At 38.6% G+C, this 18,841-nt stretch overlaps 1 protein-coding gene across 1 annotated transcript in view; it reads right to left on the reverse strand.

Moving 5' to 3' along the window:
• Positions 1–10,130, reverse strand: part of ST14 (ST14 transmembrane serine protease matriptase) — a 24,858-nt gene extending 14,728 nt beyond the window's left edge. The window contains exons 1-6 of the mRNA XM_044668976.1: positions 10,089–10,130; positions 8,838–8,997; positions 7,178–7,305; positions 6,859–6,929; positions 5,386–5,543; positions 5,057–5,092 (exon numbers count right to left, since the gene is read on the reverse strand). Of these exons, the coding sequence (XP_044524911.1) occupies positions 5,057–5,092; positions 5,386–5,543; positions 6,859–6,929; positions 7,178–7,305; positions 8,838–8,997; positions 10,089–10,130 (595 nt within the window). The remainder of the gene's footprint in view (positions 1–5,056; positions 5,093–5,385; positions 5,544–6,858; positions 6,930–7,177; positions 7,306–8,837; positions 8,998–10,088) is intronic.
• Positions 10,131–18,841: the final 8,711 nt, after the last annotated feature.

The raw sequence follows: 18,841 nt of genomic DNA on the forward strand, positions 1-18,841 counted from the left end.
AGAGAGAGAGAGAGAGAGAGAGAGAGAGAGAGAGAGAGAGAGAGAGAATAAATATTGGTTAATAAAATAAAAATTCAAAAAAGAAATGCCTGTGTCTTTTGATTAAGTTCATAATAAAACATTTTAATTTTTGAAAAAATCATGAATTATATACAAAACCTTTTCTAGCATCTCTTGGAAACTGAGAGGATGCTAAAAAATTGGAGAATGGCTGAACAAGTTATGCTATATGAATGTGAAGGAATACTATTGTGCTATAAGAAATGATGAAAGGGATGGTTTCAGAAAAAAACCTGCAAAGACTTATGTGAAGTAACACAAAGAGAAATGAACAAGAGGACAAAGTACACAGTAACAGCAATATTATAACAATAATCAACTGTGAAAGCCTTAGCAACTCTGAATAATATAATAATCTACGACAATTCCAAAAGACTCAAGATGAAAAATGTTATCATCTCCAGACAGGAAACTGATAGATTCTGGGTACAGACAGAAGGACATAGTTTTCTGTTTATTTTTCTTGCTTTTTTAATTATTTGTTTTCATAACATAGCTAATGGAAAAATATATTTTGCATGACTTCAAATGTATATTATAATATTTCTTAATGAGTGAAAGAGAAAAAAATTGAAACTGCAAATAACTTTTTAAATAAAATATGACATAAAAAATTCATGAGGAAAAAAACTAGAATAAGCTAGAATCAGGTTGTGAAACACAATAGGAAAATTAAGAGAAAACCACTGGTTTTTGCTGAGAAAGGGAGAGACACAGTCAGACCTGTATTATGGGAAAATCACCTTTAGTAGCTTTTGGAGCATGAGTTGAAGTGTGGAAAGACAAATCAGGGAAAGAAATAAAGAATTCATTGTAGAAAATGAACAACATGGAAGGAGAGAGTGAGACAATTTGGTTCATATAACTTCTGAAAACTTATGTGGAAATTTGTTATAACATTTAATTGGTAAAAAATAACAAAAATTATTATTTAAAAATTAAAATTAAATTAAAAAACAAAAATAAAGATTTCATTGTAATAGTCCAAGAGGGTGAGTTAGGATGCTGGCTGTATGAGTAGAGAAAAGAGGATTAAATGTAAAAAATGTATGTAGGTAGAAATGACAAAATTTGGCAACTCCACTGAGAAAAGAAAGTAGAGCAGTTTTAAAGAAATCAATGTAGATGCAGCGAACTCAATGGCCAATTTAGTTTTTTTAAAATATGTACAGAAGAAAACAATATTCCAAAAACATAAAAATATTCAAAGTAGTACTTTCTAGAGAAACAAAGAACCAAAAGTAAAGTAGATGCATGCTGATTGGGAAATGGCTAAACAAATTTTGATACAGAGATGTTATGGCTAATAAACAATGTATATGAAGGGTTCAGAGAAGCATAGGAGGACATGCACCAAAAGTGATAAATAATGAAATAGGCAGGACCAAGAAAACAACATACGTGCTATGTACATAGAAAAGAACAAAAAGGCATTAGTTGCCACATAAATTATAATAAACAAGTCTGCCCTAGAGCGTAGCAGAAAAAAATGCCTCTGACATCCTGTTTTGTAGAGGTGGAATACAATGGGCATAGAATATTCTAACACAAACTGTGCTGACACAACATAAACTGTGTTGATTGCTTTTACTAACCGCTTTTTTTCTTTTTAAAAATTTTTTGTTACAAGAGATGATTCTCTGGGTAGAGAAATGGATATAATTTTTTAAAGTAATTTAAAAGTAATATTAGAGAGAGAGTCAGAGAGAGACAGAGAGAGACAGAGAAGTGAAACTGGAGTCAGAATCCCTATGTTCAAATCACATTACATCTCTGGGCCCCAAGGCCCCATCAGTAAAATGAGACAACTGGTCTAACTGACCTCTAAGGTCCTTTCTAGCTCTAACTATGCAATCCTATGCTACAAGTATAAATAGCTATGGATGAATACATGAGTAGCAGGTGCTATAAGAATGGAGTAAGGAGTGTTCATACCTAGAATGAATTAAATTTGTCAACGAATAAATGTTAAAAACAGTAAGAGGGGGCAGCTGGGTAGCTCAGTGGAGTGAGAGTCAGGCCTAGAGACAGGAGGTCCTAGATTCAAACCCAGCCTCAGCCACTTCCCAGCTGTGTGACCCTGGGCAAGTCACTTGACCCCCATTGCCCACCCTTACCACTCTTCCACCTGTGAGACAATACACCGAGATTAAGGGTTTAAAAAAAAAACATAAAAAAAAAAAACAGTAAGAAGGGCTGCTTTTTAGAAAAGCTATATGAGGGACAAAAGAACAACCAAACAGGAGACCAGACCACTACTTCGGTAAATAAGTCACAGATTATGGACAATAAAGATGACGGGATTATTTGATGCTTTTTTTGCTTCTGGTTTTTGTTTTTTTGAGGGGTTTCCCCTACCAAGGAACAGAATTAGGTAGGATAGAATGAAAATACCTAATAAGGGACTGAAATCAAAGATGAGTGAGAAGATGTTAAGAGAACAACTATCTTAATGAGCTCATCACCAAGTGAGCTATATCTGAGGGGACTGAAAGAATCAGCAAATATGAATGCTAAGCCCCTATCAGTGACCTCTGGAAAAACTGAAGAGAGCATAAGTGTTCTAAGTCTAGAAACAATAGATTTGCCTTATTCCTTCTCCTTTTTCCCCCAGTTAAAAAATAGGCAACAAAATAGTCTTTAAACTAGAAGCTAGTAAGCTTGACTTCAACTGATATCACAAGAAAATATTATTAAAAGGATGGATTATGAGTCTGAAAAAGGAAAGCAGTGCCCACTAAGAATCAATATAACTGGGACAGCTAGGTGGTTCAGTGGATAGAGAGCCAGGCTTAGAGATAGGATGTCTGGGTTCAAATCTGGATTCAGACACTTCCTAGCCATGTGTCCCTGGGCAAATCACTTAACCCCAATTGTCTAGGCCCTAGACCAGTGATGGGCAAACTATAGCCCGCGGGCCAGATGTGGCCCCCTGAAATGTTCTATCTAGCCACACAACATTATTCCTAATCTGACGAATACAATGAGTAGGATACAATACAATGAAACTTCAAAAGAGTTGCCTCAGAAACAGACTGACAGATGAGCATTTCCTTTCCTTTGACCCCCTCTTTAAAAAGTTTGCCCATCACTGGCCTAGACCTTACTGTTCTTCTGCTTTAGAACTAAATCTTATTATTGGTTCTAAGACAGAAAGTAAGGATTTTTAAAAATAAGAATCAATATAACTGCATCAAGAACAGATTGTGCCAAACTAAATTCATTTCCTTTATTGACTGAATTTCTAGGCTAAGTCAGAGGAAAGCCCTAAACATAATACACTTATATTTTGGGAAAGTGTTTCTCAAAGTCTCCCATGAAGATTTGGTGGACAAGCTATAAAGATGAGTACTAGATGGTAGCATCATTACATAAATTCCCAACTGGTTAAATGAATAAAATCACAGAACAGTGATTAATGAATCTATGTCAGTTTGCGGGGAGACGTCTTGCTTAAGATTTTTATCAGTGCCTTGAATAAAAGTAATAGTTAATATAATTGGTTAGTTGGCTGGTTGGTGGTTGCCCTTTATACTCGAAGAGGACCAAAATGACTTCATAATGTTGTGGTCAATGTAGAATGTATCCAACTGTGCTTGATCAGACCAATTCAAGCTCAGAAGGTTCTGCCACAGGTTAGGCACAAATATTCCATATGAACATTTGGGATGGAGATGTCTAAATTTGCACATCTCATGTTTCTTTTGAAATATTGCTTATCAAACTGACAGAAAAGTAGGAAGGACCATTTACATGCTGAACAAGAGAACTAGGATGATAGGTTTGAATAGTCAAATAAAAAAATGATGAATTTTAATAATCGTCAATGCAAAGACCTACACTTGAGTTCAATCAATTTCACAAGGATAAGATGGGGAAGCATGACAGGACAGTGGTTTATGAAAAGCTCGAATGATCTTCAAGCTTACTATGAATCACAAAGCAGCCCCCAAAAGGCTGATGCAGTCATAGGTTGCATTCTTAGAAGTGTATTATCCAGAATGAGAGAAACTCTTCTTTGCAATCAGACCACATCTGAAGTTATGGGTCTGGTTCTTGGCGCCACATTTTAGGAAATCTGTGGGCAAACACGAGCAAGTCTAGACAAGTGTGGCCAAGTTAGAATGAGAAATAAAGACCATGTCATAGAAAAAAATAACTAGAAATTGAAATTAGACATGTTCAGAAAAGAGAAGAGGTAAGGTATATATGGTAGCCATCTTCAAGTATGTAAAAGGTATAAAAGAAGAATTAAACAATGGGTACAAGATGCAGAGGCAGGTTTCAGTAAATCTGAGACAATGAAAGATTTCCAAGCAGGAAGAATGATTCAGAAGTGGAATGGGTTTCTTTGAGAGGGAGATAGTTGCCTATCACTAGATGTCTTCAAGCAGATGCAGGACAACCCATTTTAGGAGAGATTATAAAGGGGGTTCCAGTACAGAGACAGCCTAGACTACATCACCTCTAGAGTCCCTCCCTGAGATCCTTTAATTGTGGGAGGACAATTGATTAGTGCCCAAAGGAGAAATCCAAAAGCTTTTATTGTCCATCGTCCTTTATCATAACCCTGGAAGTTACCTTATAGCCTAGTATCACAAAGACTGATAGTACCATCCTGGACACAGGATCCTGAAATAAGCTTCCATCCCCAAGAATTGAAGAGGTGATAGGGAGTTGCTAAGTCATCCCTAGGCTTTGACCACCTCCTTTTCTCTATCACCAGCAAGAGAAGCCAGAGACTAATCAACAAATATTTATCTAGTGCCCTCAAGGAGCTCACACTCTAATGGAAGAGACAAAAGGCAAAAGACTATGTAAAAACAAACTAAATACAGGATGAATTGAAGATAATAATTGAGGGAAGGCACCAGGGTGAAGGAGGAATGGGGAAAGGCTTCTTGTTGAAGGCAAGATTTCAGCTGAGACCTGAGAGAGACAGAGAAGTCAGGAGGCAGGGATGAGGAGGGAGAGCATTCCAGGCAGTATTACTTACTATCTCGTGTTGTCTGTGCTGTTCTGGCATCAGTGGCTGAGAAAAGGAGAAAAAGAGGAGAAGGGTTTTTATGGGTACTCTGCATTTCCTTCTTGTTTGCTTCCTTTTTACTTCAAAGGGAGGTGCTCTGTCAATAAACTAAGTACTCATCCCCTGTGAATTCCAGACTGCTGGATCTCTGTTCTATAAGAAGGGGATCCCAGATACTGACCCTTGAAGGACAGATCCAAACCTGCAAGGCTCTGGCTCAGCCCTCATCTTTTTCTCCATCCCTCCCAGTGCCTCTATTCACTTTGGTTCATCCATTCACCTCCAAGCCCAGAACTTACGGAAAGCCACAATTGAATCCACTTTGAAGGATGGCATGGCTCGGAACTTAGAAAGTAGCGTCAAGTCATATTCTTTTGATATGATTCGATCAACCTCCTGAACTTTGTATTGGGGGACACTGAATTCTGACCAGTAGTAGGCAATGACACTGCCCTCGCTGAAAAGAGAGAAGGATATGAAATAAGTTTGTTTTTTTTTTTTGTTGTTTTTTTGTTTTTGTTTTTTTATGTGCAAGGCATTGGGTTAAGCAAAGGACATACAAAGAAAGGCAAAAGACAGTCCCTGCTTTCAAGGAGCTCAGTCCAATGGGGGACACTAAGAGAACAACTATGTATAAGCAAGGTGTATACAGAATAAACTGGAGACAGCCAACCAGGGAAATCAATAGCATTTAAGGTCTAGGTCTGTAGTGAGTAGGGAGAGGGTGCTTACTGGCATAGTTGGGTTCCAGACCCAACCAAACTAGGATCATAAATAGCCCTTCAGTTCATGCCATCATTTAGAACCACCTGCCTATTCTCCCCAGGCTCTAGCCAGGAAAGGTATCTATGCCCCCAAGAAAGTATGGTAGTGGTAGAGCCTCAGACTTGGAATCAGTAAGCTCTAGTTTTTAATTCTGCTTCAAACACTAGCTACATGACCCTGGGCATGTGACTTAACGTTTCTCACTCAATTTTCTCACCCGTTAAAATGGGATAATAATAGCACGTACATCATAGAATTGTAGTAAAGATCAAACGAGACAATATTTGTAAAGAGCTTTGCAAACCTTATAGGGCTAAGTAAATGTCAGCTATTACTATTACTGTTAGTATTCTAGGTTCTCTTTAATTAGATTTTATTAAATAACAACAGTCAGTTGTTTAGATCTTGCATTTACATAGAGCTTTCAAGTTTACAAAGCAGTTTCTTTACAACAATCTTCACAAGAGTCTCAGAGAGAAGTGACTTTGCCCACAGTTACAGGGCTGAACAAGGTCAGAGATTAAGGAGGAAGAAGCTTCCCTGGCCAGAGGTCCTCAGAGTGCCCTGGACCATGCCAGGGATAGATAAGGCTGTCATTTGCATGCACCCCTGTCTCTTTTTCTCCCTCTCTAACAAGATGCATTAATAAACCTTTTCCAAAAAAAATGTTTCAAGTGTTCTGATTCCAAGTCTGGAATTCTTTCCACAATATAATTTTCATCTGAATGTTGAGCTTCTCTGCTCCTCTGGGCTCTGGCCATCTGGTACAGCTCATGTGCCATACCAGAACCCAACCTAGGGCTCAAATGGTAAGGGCTCTCCTATGGCTTATACAATTAATACTGTCAACTTTACCCAACTTACCAAAACTGAAATTCCAGATGATTTCCACCACCCCAGTCCATTTCCAGAAGGGACAGGTCACTCTCAAGCAGAGAAGCTCTTTGCTTTTTCCCATTTGATCTCTCACCCCATCTCCCATCTAGTCTCTCCCCCTAGTACTTTACCTGAAGGCTGTTACTCCAGAATCCTTGTAGAAGGGTCCAAGGGCTGGGATTCCATTGTATAACGTCTTTAGCTGCCAAGGAGCAGAAGGTGAGCAAAAAAATGGAAGAGAAGAAGGTCACAGCAGACTCCACTACATGCCCTGAACTTCCTACCCACTGTACCCAGGAACTTTATGTCTATTCTTAGATACCCTCCCACCCAGTGTCTTTGACAGACCCATACTCCCCCAGTGCCATTAACCAGAGAGAAAAGACATAAAGCAACAAGGCAGCTATGACTCCTTGTCTGGAGAGCTTCATCCTCGAAGAGATGGCTTACCACTTCCTTAACCTTGCTGGCCAGGTTTGCAAATTCTGTGGAGTTGGAATTCTCATAGGCATCTATAAAGTTCTCATTTGCAATCCTTAGGTAGCCATTGAAGATTTTCTGCACCCTTGCATTCTGATCTGTAAGAAACCAAGACAAATAGAATAAATAAGATCGGGACTATGCCCAACTTCCCACCACTTTAGATTTACCCTCAGTCAACATCCTAGCTTCATTATAAAATAAGAGGATAGACTACATAGACTTTAAAATCTGTCCCAGTATTAGCTCTATGACCTGAGTTCCTAGGACATTTGCCCCTAGTGCAGATGATGCCAGGAGATGGGGTAAAGCAATGATGAGCCTATCTCTTCTCTCCCCTTCTCCCCTCCCTTATCCTATTACATCAACTCTCTGGGGTCTCCTAGCTTAGCCTCCATGGACCAGAAGAATCCAGGAAGAAGAAAAGAGCCCTGGACAAAAGGAGTCAAAGATGCGACTCCCAAATGAAGTTCAAACCAGATTAAAATACAATTGGGAAATACTTAATCAATAAAATAGAAAATGAGAGAACTATTGAATTAACAAATAAGACTAGAAGCTGGTACTTTGAAAAAACAAATTAAATAGAGAAAGTACTGGTCAATCTAATAAAAAAAGGAAAGAAGAAAATCAAATTAATAGTATTAAAGATGAAAAGGGAGACCTCACCTCTAATGAAGAGGAAATTAAGGCAATCATTAAAAATGATTTTGCCCAAGTATATGGCAATAAAAACAGCAATCTAGATGATAGGGATGAATATTTACAAAAATATAAACTGACTAGATTAACAGAAGAAGAAATAGAATATTTAAATAATCCCATATCAGAAAAAGAAATTGAACAAGCCATCAAAGAACTCCCTAAGAAAAAATCGCCAGGGTCTGATGGATTCACAAGTGAATTCTATCAAACCTACAAAGAACAACTAATTCCAATATTATACAAACTATTTGACAAAATAAGGAAAGAAGGTGTTCTACCAAACTCCTTTTATGTCACAAATATGGTACTGATCCCAAAACCAGGTAGGTCAAAAACAGAGAAAGAAAACTACAGACCAATCTCCCTAATGAACATAGATGCAAAAATCTTAAATAGAATACTAGCAAAGAGACTCCAGCAAGTGATCATGAGAGTTATTCATTATGATCAGGTGGGATTTATACCAGGAATGCAAGGATGGTTCAACATCAGGAAAACCATTCACATAATTGACCATATCAACAAGCAAACCAACAAAAACCACATGATTATCTCAATAAATACTGAAAAAGCCTTTGACAAAATACAACACCCATTCCTATTGAAAACACTAGATAGTATAGGAATAGAAGGGAAATACTTAATCAAATAAACAAAAATAGAATTAAACATAGTTAATATTGTGTAGTTTTCTAAGTCAATATATAGTCCAAAAGGATCCTTATGTACAGGTTAGTGGGGCTTATTTCCATCAGAGTTTGAGGTCATGGTCTTAGACTAGAGGTAATTATAACCTACCCATACTCGAGCATTATCCTCCTGTCAGATCACCATTAAGGCTCCCAATTTCCCCACCCTCTGACCAAGCCCCCTTTGGACCACTCCCTCCACCTATTAATATATTAATAAGATTCCCTGTACTCACAATTAAAATGCCACACCAAGATTCCAACCATAAGGGATAATAGGATGAAAAAGGTCACCAATGCCAGCAGCACAATCCAGCGCTTTGGTCCTCGCTTCTCCACCTTCCTTGAGTTGTTGGCTGGCAAGAATTCCACTCCTTCCTCAATGCCATTTATATTCTAGGAAGGAAGAAGAATCAAAGAATCATTTGTTTAAATCTTGGAGAACTTCAAAGTCATCTAAACCAACCCTGTCAATTAGGAAAGGAAAAAACATAGACCTAGAAGGAATAATGTGGGTTTGCCTAAGAAATAAGTGAAGGTGCCAGAATTTGAATGGCACCTTTTCCTGTACTCACAATTAAAATGCCACCCAAAATTCCAACCGTAAGGGAGAACAGGTTGAAAAAGGTCACCAATGCCAACAAGAGGACCTGATTTCAAATCCAGCCTTGGTTACTATGTGATCCTCGGCAAGTCACTTAACTCTGCTTGCGTCATTCTGCTCCTCTGTAAAATGAGCTAGAAAAGGAAATAGCAAACCACTCAAGTATCTTTGCCAAGAAAACTCAAATGGTATCATGAGGAGTTGGACATGACTGAAAACAACTGAACAATAACATGTGTCAGGCACTGCTAATCACTGAAAAAAAAGTCATGACCTTACACTTGGTTCAAGGACAGAGCCTTGTGGTACACCTATAGTTAGTAAGCAAGAAATAGATCTAGCAACAGTATTAAAACACAGTTCAGATAGGTAGAAAGAGAACCAGGAGAGATCAGCTTACAAAACAAAGAGAGGAAAAAGTGTCAAGGAGAAGGGGGTGACCAACAGTGTCAAAAGTTGCAGAGAGGTCAAGAAGGATGAAAGCTTAAGATACCATGGATAACTAATACTAAATGGAAATTGCTCTCTCAAAGGTTAGCAGCAATCTCTTAACTGCTAAATCAAATATTCGTGTTTTTTTCCCTCAGTCTTCATCAGTCTAGGCCCTTCTAATCCCTTTGACATAGTTGACCAATCGCCTAATTTTTCCTCCTTTGGTTTTGGTGACATTAGACCCTCTTGGTTCTCCCCATACTTGTTTAACCATTCTTTCTGGGATCCTTTGAGGATCATCATTCGTGTTCTATCCCCTGAGTGATCCCTCAATCATGTTTTGAGTCTCTATTTTTCTATATATCTCCTCTCTCTCGGGGATTTCATCATTTTCTCCTTCCTTCTTCCTTCCTTCCTTCCTTCCTTCCTTCCTTTCTTTCTTTCTTTTTACCATTACTTTCCGTCTTTCTTTCTTCAAACCATTACTTTCCATCTCAGTAACAATTCTGAGACAGAAGGAGGGCAAGAGCTAGGCAAACAGGGTGAAGAGACTTGCCCAGGGTCACACAGCTAGGAAGTATTAAAGGTCAGGTTTGAACCCAGGTCCTCCCACTTCCAGGCTGGTGCTCTATCCACTGTGCCACCTTGCTGCCCCAATCTCATCATTTTCCATGAGTGCAACTGCCATCATTAAACAGACGATTCCCAACCCTGCTCTCTCTCTCCTGAATTTTCTTCCCTCACTCTTAGTCAACAAATTTTTATTTAGCAACCATGTGCAGGTAGTATGCTAGGCACTGAGGACATAAGTACAAAGAATAAAATATCTTCTATTCACAATAGGTTTACATTCTAATGGGAGAGAAAAGTATATGTAAAAATACTTATAGTAAAAATATAGTTAATAAATAAAAATGTATACAATGTATATAGTGAAATAGTTTGGGAGAAAGGCACTAACAATTGGTAGGGATGAAGGGATCAGGAAAGGCTTCCTTCTTGAGAAGATGGTGCTTGTACCTCATCCTAAAGGATGAGAGGAGCTTTGAGAAGCATAGAACAGGAATGAAATTCCAGGCACGGAGAATAGCCCTTGCAAAAGTCCAGGGATAGGATGAGGAGTGTAATGTGTGATGAACAGAAAGGCTAATTTGGCTGGTTCACAAAGTACAGGAGGTAGAGCAATGGCCAATGAACATGGAAAGATAGTTTGGGACCAGACTGTTAAGGGTCTTAGAAGCTAAACAGAGGAGGTTATATTTTTTCCTACAGGGACTAGAAAACCACTGGAGTTAGATGAGTAAAGAAGGCAGACAATCAGATCTGCACTTAAGGAAAATTCCTTTGTCAGCAATGTGTGGGATGGAGTTGAGTGGGGAGAAACATGAGACAAGGAGACCAATTCAGAAGCCATTACAATATTCTAGGCTTGAGGTTATGAGATCCTGAGCTAAAGTGGTACCTGTTGGAATGGAAAAAAGGAGTCATATTTGAAAGATGTTATGAGGGTCAAAATAACCAAGATTTGGCAACTTATTGGATATATAGGGTGAAAGAAAGTAAAGAGTCTAGGATATGCCAATATTATGAACCTGATAGAATGGAAAGATCATATCTTAGTAATGATAATAATGCTGTTTAGTCATTTTTTCAGTTGTGTCCAACTCTTCATTACTCCATCTGGGATTTTCTTGGCAAAGATACTGGAGTAGTTTGCCATTTCCTTCTCCAACTCATTTTACAAAGGAGGAAATTAAGGCAAGCAGGGATAAGTGATTTGCCCAGGGTCACACAGTAAGTGTCTAAGGCCAGTAACTCATAAAGATGAGTCTTCCTGCCTCTTGTTCCAACACTCTATTCCAACACTGTACCACCTAGCTGCTCCAATAATAAAAATTATAACTAACATTTATGTAAGGCTACTATGCTTTGGAGTTGTGCTAAACTCTTACAATTATTATCTCTGATCCTCACAACCACCTTGGGAAATAGGTATTGTTATTATCCCCATTTTACAGATAAGGAAAACTGAGGCAAACAGAGATTAAGTGACTTGCCCGTGGTCACACAGCTAGTAAGTATCTGAGTACACATCTTCCTGACTCCAAGCCCTGTGCCCTTTCTGCTGATCCATCTAGCTGTCAGTAGGGTATTTTGAAGAGGAAAGGATTTAGGGTGCAAGTTCTGTTGTAGACAGGTTGATTTTAAGATGTCTCTGGGACATCCAGTTTGAACTATATAGTTAGTGATGTATGATTGAAACTCAAAGAAAAGATTAGAGAAGACAATAGAGATCTGGGAATATGTGCATAGAGATGATATGCAGATGACTGAATGGAAGCAGTTCCAGGGAAAATAATGAGGTTGCCAAGAAAGAAAGTATAATAGGATATCATTTTATGTAAATTCAACACATGCAAACTCAGGTATAGGCATTTGGAAATTTAAAAAATAAGGGCAAAAAATAAATAAAATAAAAAAGTTTTAATTACACACTACATCTGCCCAATTTTCCCAAGCTCTATAGTCTCAAAATAGTTGGCTCAATCACACTTATTCTTGCTCTAAGAAGCATCAGTGAGATCATTACATTGTTTCGTCGAAAACATTAGCTCTTCCATGAGTTCTCACTTGTAACAAGTCCTGTCTGCATCAGAGCAGTACTCTTCTGTTTCATTAACACTATTTAGTAATTAATAATGGCCCCAAAGTACAAGAGTAATGATGCTGGCAGCTCTGATAAGCCTAAGAATGTCATAAAATGTCCAGGGATGTTCATATAAGAAATACGTATGCATAATTTTCAACTTATTCGAAGGGTCTTAGAATATATTGGTCTCATAAAATGAGATCCTACTGTAGAAAAAAAAGAGGGTCCAGGACAGAACTTTGGAGAACAACTACCGTTAAGGAGGGGTATGATGTGAAGGATAAGTCAGCAGAAGAGGCTAAGAGTAATCAAAAAGGGAGGAGAAGGAGGACCAGGAAAGAGAACAGTCATGAAAACTCAGAAAGGAGGGAGTCCAGGACTCTGGGGGAATCAACAATTTGAACTACAACTGATGGACTGAGAAAGATGAGTCCTGAGAAAAGAGCACCAGATGTGGTAATTAAGAAATCACAGGAACTTTGGAGAGGGCAATTTCCGTTGAGTGATAGGCTGGAAGCCAGATTACCAAATATTCAGGAGGGAGAGAAGAAAAATATGTTAGACAACTCCAACTGGATGTACTATAAGCATCTCAAACCCAACATGCTCCAAACAGAAGCCATTATGTTTTCCTCCAAACCCTCCTCTAAACTTCTCAATTTCTGCCGAATCTACTCCTATCCTTTCCAGTCACCGAGGATCCCATTCTTGGGGTCATCCTTGACTTTTCTTTCAACCTGACTATCCTATAACAATTTTAGATATTGAATAGATAGCTGGAGATGAAAGGCTTGAGAGGTTGGGAATGGATAAACAGAACTGATAATCACCTGCACAGAGACAACTGCATATGTGGGAGCTGGTAAGATCTGACCCTGTAACTCCCTTACTCAAAAATCTCCAGTGGATTGCTACTGTTGCTAGGATAGAATACAACATTTCAGTCTGACAGTTAAGACCCTTTCCTTCCTGGCTCCCACCTCCCTCTGCAATTTAATTTCCTGTTTCTTCCATTTATACAATCAAAAGGATCTAAGGACCTAAGCTCTACATGTGAAATTGCTTATTTTACCTTTGCAGATTTCTGATGTCTAGAATACATTTTTATCTTTTCCTTAGCACAGAATATATAACTTCCAGGAGCAGCCAGGTGGCTCAGTGGATAGGACACTAGGCCTAGAGTTGGAAGAACCTGGATTCAAATCTAGTCTTAGACACTTCCTAGTTGTGTGACCTTACGTAAGTCATTTGACTCTGTTTGCCTAGTCCTTGCCCTCCTAAGAATTATTATTATTGGACAGAAAGTAAGTTATTTTTTAAAATAAAAACTTTTTAAACATTCAAAAGGAGCAGCTAAGTAGCACAATGGATAGAGTGCCAGGTCTAGAGTTGGAAAGACCTGGGTTCAAATCTGGTCTCAGACACTTCCTAGATATGTGACCCCAAGCAAGTCACTTAACCCTGATTGCCTACACCTTGCTTGTTCTTCTGTCTTAGATTTGATATTAAGACAGAAGGTCTTGGAGTTTAAAAAAAAAAGAATTTTTAACTTCCATCAAACACAGCATAGATGGCATCTCCCACACAGGGATTTTCCTGAGTCCTCTAGGAATTAATACTTTCTCCCTTTGATAATAATAACTTCAAATAACATCATACTTACTTATCTATGCATGTTCTGTAGCAGATCCTTATAAGATCTCCCTTCCACTCCAGAGGAATGTAAGTTCTTTGAAGTTAGAGGTGACTTTATTTTTGTCTTTGTGTCCCCAGCCCCCAGCACAACACCGATGCATAAATACATTTCAAAATTAATCTGAACACTAGCTTAGGCAAACGTGTTAAGGATCTGGGCAAGGGACATAGAAAAGTACAGGAAAGATTTGTCCCTGAAGTTATTGAACAACTTTTCCCAACGATTTCAAAGCTCTTTTAAAGGCTTGTGTCCTCATCTGCTGAGGAGAAAAAGAACAGGGTGTTTCAGCTTCAGAAACAAATTTTCTCAGTCTCAGAAATTCAAGTTCTCAGCTCCAGCTATTTACATTGTAGGTGAACCGTGTAGGGAGAGGTGGACCCCAGCCAACACGTAACAAGCCAAGAGGAAAAAGGCTTTGTGGCAATACACTTGGGCTACTCTGATTATTCTGTTTGGGAACAAACTGTGTTGATTTTGACCTCCACTGACTCAACAGAAATTCAACTTGGAAAGTAAAATAACAGAACATCATATCCAGAAGGCTCCCATCTGAAAGAATGCTGAGAAGCAGTAAAATGTGAAAATAGAAAAGACCCCATGGGGGGGGGGGGGGGGGATCTACCCTGGGCCCTTGCAAAGGGACAATCCAATAGATGTGGAAGACAAGGGCAAATGCAGCACTCACTCATAAAACCAAGGTGAGGAACCGTTACAGTTCTCAAATTGTCACGTGCAGTACAAGGAGGGTCAATGGAAAGAAAAATGGATTGGGGTGAAGGAGAGGAAGCATTTATTGAGCACTTATGTTGTACCAGGCACTGTGCTCAGCAGATTATAAACATTTTCTTATGTGATTCCCACAACAACCTTATAAAGGTAGGTGCTATTATTTGGGAGTCAGAAGATCTGGGTTTGAACCCTGGATTTGTCACTTACTATCATGGGCAAGACACTTAATTTTGAGTTCAGTTTCTTCCTCTATGAAAAAGAGGAGTTGCTGAGCTTAATGATCATCTCTAGTTCTAAATTTAAGGGATCTCTCCTTCCTCCTGTGCTCCAAGAAGCTTCTAGAGACTTTACATGCCCTTTGTTTGAGGCGTAACCAGGCTCTGCACCTTGCGTCAAGATTTAGCATGCCTCTTCAGGGAAGCTACACAACTACACCAAAATAATGCAGGGAAATCCCCAGGAAGGGAATCCAAGCCAAATTCTAGAGGCACTGAGTATTTCAGTATCTTTAGAAGTATGGAGAGATGCAAAATAATGCCCTATCTCACTGAGTTCTAGATAAATACCCAGCTACCCCCAGAGCAGTCTAACCTGGATAGGGGGATGGGGCATTAGAAATATCACCACCTCAATATTTTTTTTTTATATTTTTAAACCCTTAACTTCTGTGTATTAGTTCCTTGGTGGAAGAGTGGTAAGGGTAGGCAATGGGAGTCAAGTGACTTGCCCAAGGTCACACAGCTGGGAAGTGTCCGAGGCCAGATTTGAACCTAGGACCTCCCGTCTCTAGGCCTGGCTCTCAATCCACTGAGCTACCCAGCTGCCCCCTCACCACCTCAATATTAATTACTACTATTACTACTTGCACTAACAAAACAACTTAACTTTTCCATCCATTATATTTCATTTGATATTCACAACAATCCTGTGTGTTTGGCAGGACATCTAAGCTTCTAGAAGACTAACTGGTTTTGATTTCTGTAGTCCCCAGTGCTAAGTACAAAGTCTTGCATGGGCAGGTTAACAAATGCTTGTCAATTTGAAGATCATTATTATCATTTTAAAGATGGGAAAACCGAGGCTCAGAGATTAATTTGCCCAGTAAATGACTCATTTACTTACTTAGAAAGTAAGGATGGATGGATAGTGGATAATGTGGCAAAGCTGAGACTAGAACCCAGGCCTTCATCTGGTGTTCTTTCTATTATAGCACACAGCAAGAGGAGGATAAAGATATGCTTCCAACAGACTCCAAGGTAAAAGGCAAAGCTATGTTTCAGGAATTCTCATTATAGCAGAACTTTGCAAATTTCTCAGATTTTGGGACACTATTTCTCTGATCGAAAGCCTCAACTCAAGAGTTCAAGTTGGTTAAACCTGAATTCTGAATCTGAGCTCAACTACAAAGATACATTTAATTAATTACCAAATTATTTCCCTCTATAGCCTAGGTTCCTCTTAAAATTTAAATTAAAAGGGCTGGAAGGGCTTTTACAGATTCTATCTCCTCCTTTTATTGACAGGAAAGCAGAGTCAACTCTTTCTAGCACATCACCCAATCAATCTCTCAAACACCCCTTTAGAGGGTAATTCTCATCCAATTTTGTTCAAGAGCATATAGGGAACAACTCTACCTACTTCCAAAAGCTAAGAGGAGGGATACTGCATTCATGAGCACATATCCACACTTGCCTACACAGGGAGAACCTACCTGCCAGATATACACACAAAGAAAATCTAGAAAGAAAACTGGGGGCCTGGTGTTGTGAGGAAGATTAGTTAGTAATTAATTAAGTATTAAGGTTGGACCTAGCAGGAAGGACTGGAGCATTCCAAGATGGAATGAAGAAGCAGGAAGTTGCTTGTGCCCTGAGAGAGACTCCATTAGTGGTTGGCACAAACTGTTGCTAGCCCTGGGAGATCTCAGACCTGTATCCTGATTCCCTGGGATCCTGAGTGGTGTGGTTTCTAACAAGTGGACAAGACCTACAGAGCAGCACCAAGTGGAGGAGGAGTTTGGGACCTGGTGGACAGCATCTCAAGCACACTCTCTCTACTTGGGTACCTTGGACCATCTTGGCTTTTGGCATCCTGTGATCATCTGTGGATTATCGTGAGAACCCCAAAGCCACCCTCAGACCCATTAGCTATGCTGGTCAAACTTGGCTGGAACCAGGTTTGAAGCAGCCCTCCCAGAGACTCCATTACTGCTTCTTTGAGCCCTGCCTGGCCTAGGTCAATTAGAGTTAGTGAAGTCAAGTCCTCCCCTTGCCCTGTGGTTTTGCCATTTAGGTTTTAGTGTAGAAACCCCTATCCCATCCTTTTAGTTTCTCATAATTAAACTGTTTAAACTTTTATCTTGCCTGTTGGTTCCAAAGACCCTGGCCTAGGGTAAGCAGAGTGACAGTTAGGCCAACTGTCATTCTTGATTCTTGGTCTCCCTATCCTGTCTCTCCTTCAACCCAGTGTGTATGTGTACCCACAACCATTTAGATTATATTTTAACATCCCTGGTGCCCCATCTCTTTTACCCTAATGGATCTCGAGGAGGAGTCCTGCAAAGCTTGTTGAGATTCTTTACAGGTAAAGAAGTTGGTAAGCAGAGAAGTCAGTATGTTGCCATTTCTTCAAATTAGGTGAGAATAGCTATAGCAGAAGAAAATGATCTGAAAGTTAGAGAAGAAAAATGCAGAGCAATCAAGCATTTAATCAATAACATTCAAACATAAAGAATGTAATCATCTCTAATCACAATAAGCTTACATTCTATTGGGAGAGACAGAGATATATGAAATCATATAGCACATAAAGTTAATAAATACACATATCTACATATAAATAAAATAGTTAAGTATAAGATTATTTAGGAGAGAAGGATCTGTCAGGTGAGAAAGGATCAGAAAAAGCTTCATGAAGAAAATGGTGATTAAGCTCTGTTTTAAAGGAAAAGGGGGACTCTAAATATTGGATTATATATGTATGTAGCATATATATATATATATACACACATATGTTAACTTTATATTTATTCTTTATATATTTCTGCATGTACTTATTGTTTCCATCATTAAAATGTAATTTCCTTGAGGAAAGGATGTCTTTTGCCTCTTTTTAATGAAGAAAATAACTCCTTAAAATTGGAATGGGGCAAATAGAAACTAATGACTCTATGAAATATCAGGAAACAATAAAAGAACTTCAAAAGGATAAAAAATAGAAGATAATCTAAACTACCTTACTAGAAAAACAACTAACCTGGAAAATAAATCCAAGAAAGATAATCTAAGAATTATTGGACTATCTGAAAACCATGATAAAAAAATTGCCTAGACACCATATTGCAAGAAATTATCAGGGAACACTGTCGTGATATTCTCAAATAAGAAGGGAAAATAGAAATGGAAAAAAATCCATCAATTATCTCCTGGAAGACATCCCCAAATAAAAACTCTTCAGACTATTATAGTCAAATTCCAGGCCAAGGAGAAAATGCTATAAGCATCCAGAAAAAAATTTAAAATGTTGTGGAACGACAGAACCATAGTCAGGATTACACAGGACCTAGTAGCTTCTACATTAAAGAGCTAGAGTGTATGGAATATGATATTCCACAAGGCAAAGGATATAGGATTACAACCCAGAATCATCTATTCTGCCAAACTGAGTATAATACTCTAGGAGGAGAAATGAGTATTTAATGAAATAAAGGATTTATAGGCATTCCTGACAAAAAGACCAAAGCTAGAAGGAAAATTAGATGATCAAATTCAACATCAAGAGAAATATAAAAAGGTAAACAGAAAAGAGAAAACTCAAGGGATTCTATAAGGTTAAATTTATTTCATTCCTATTGGGAAGGTGATAACTAGAATACTTAATATATCTATGATACAAGAGAAACTTAAAGTACTTGAAGTACTCAGGATATTTAAGAACTTTATTACTAATAAGGCTGGGAGACAGAGATATATAGGCAGAAGGCAGGAAGTAAGCTATCTTTAATGGGATGATATCCAAAAAAACAAAATTAAAGGGCAAGAAAGAGGAACACACTGGAAAAAGGGAAAAGGAATGATAGATGGGCTGGCATGTAAAAGACAATACAATGGAAGGGAAGATTGGGGAGGTG

Source organism: Gracilinanus agilis, chromosome 3 (assembly GCF_016433145.1).
Source record: "Gracilinanus agilis isolate LMUSP501 chromosome 3, AgileGrace, whole genome shotgun sequence".
In the NCBI taxonomy this organism is placed as follows: Eukaryota; Metazoa; Chordata; class Mammalia; order Didelphimorphia; family Didelphidae; genus Gracilinanus; species Gracilinanus agilis.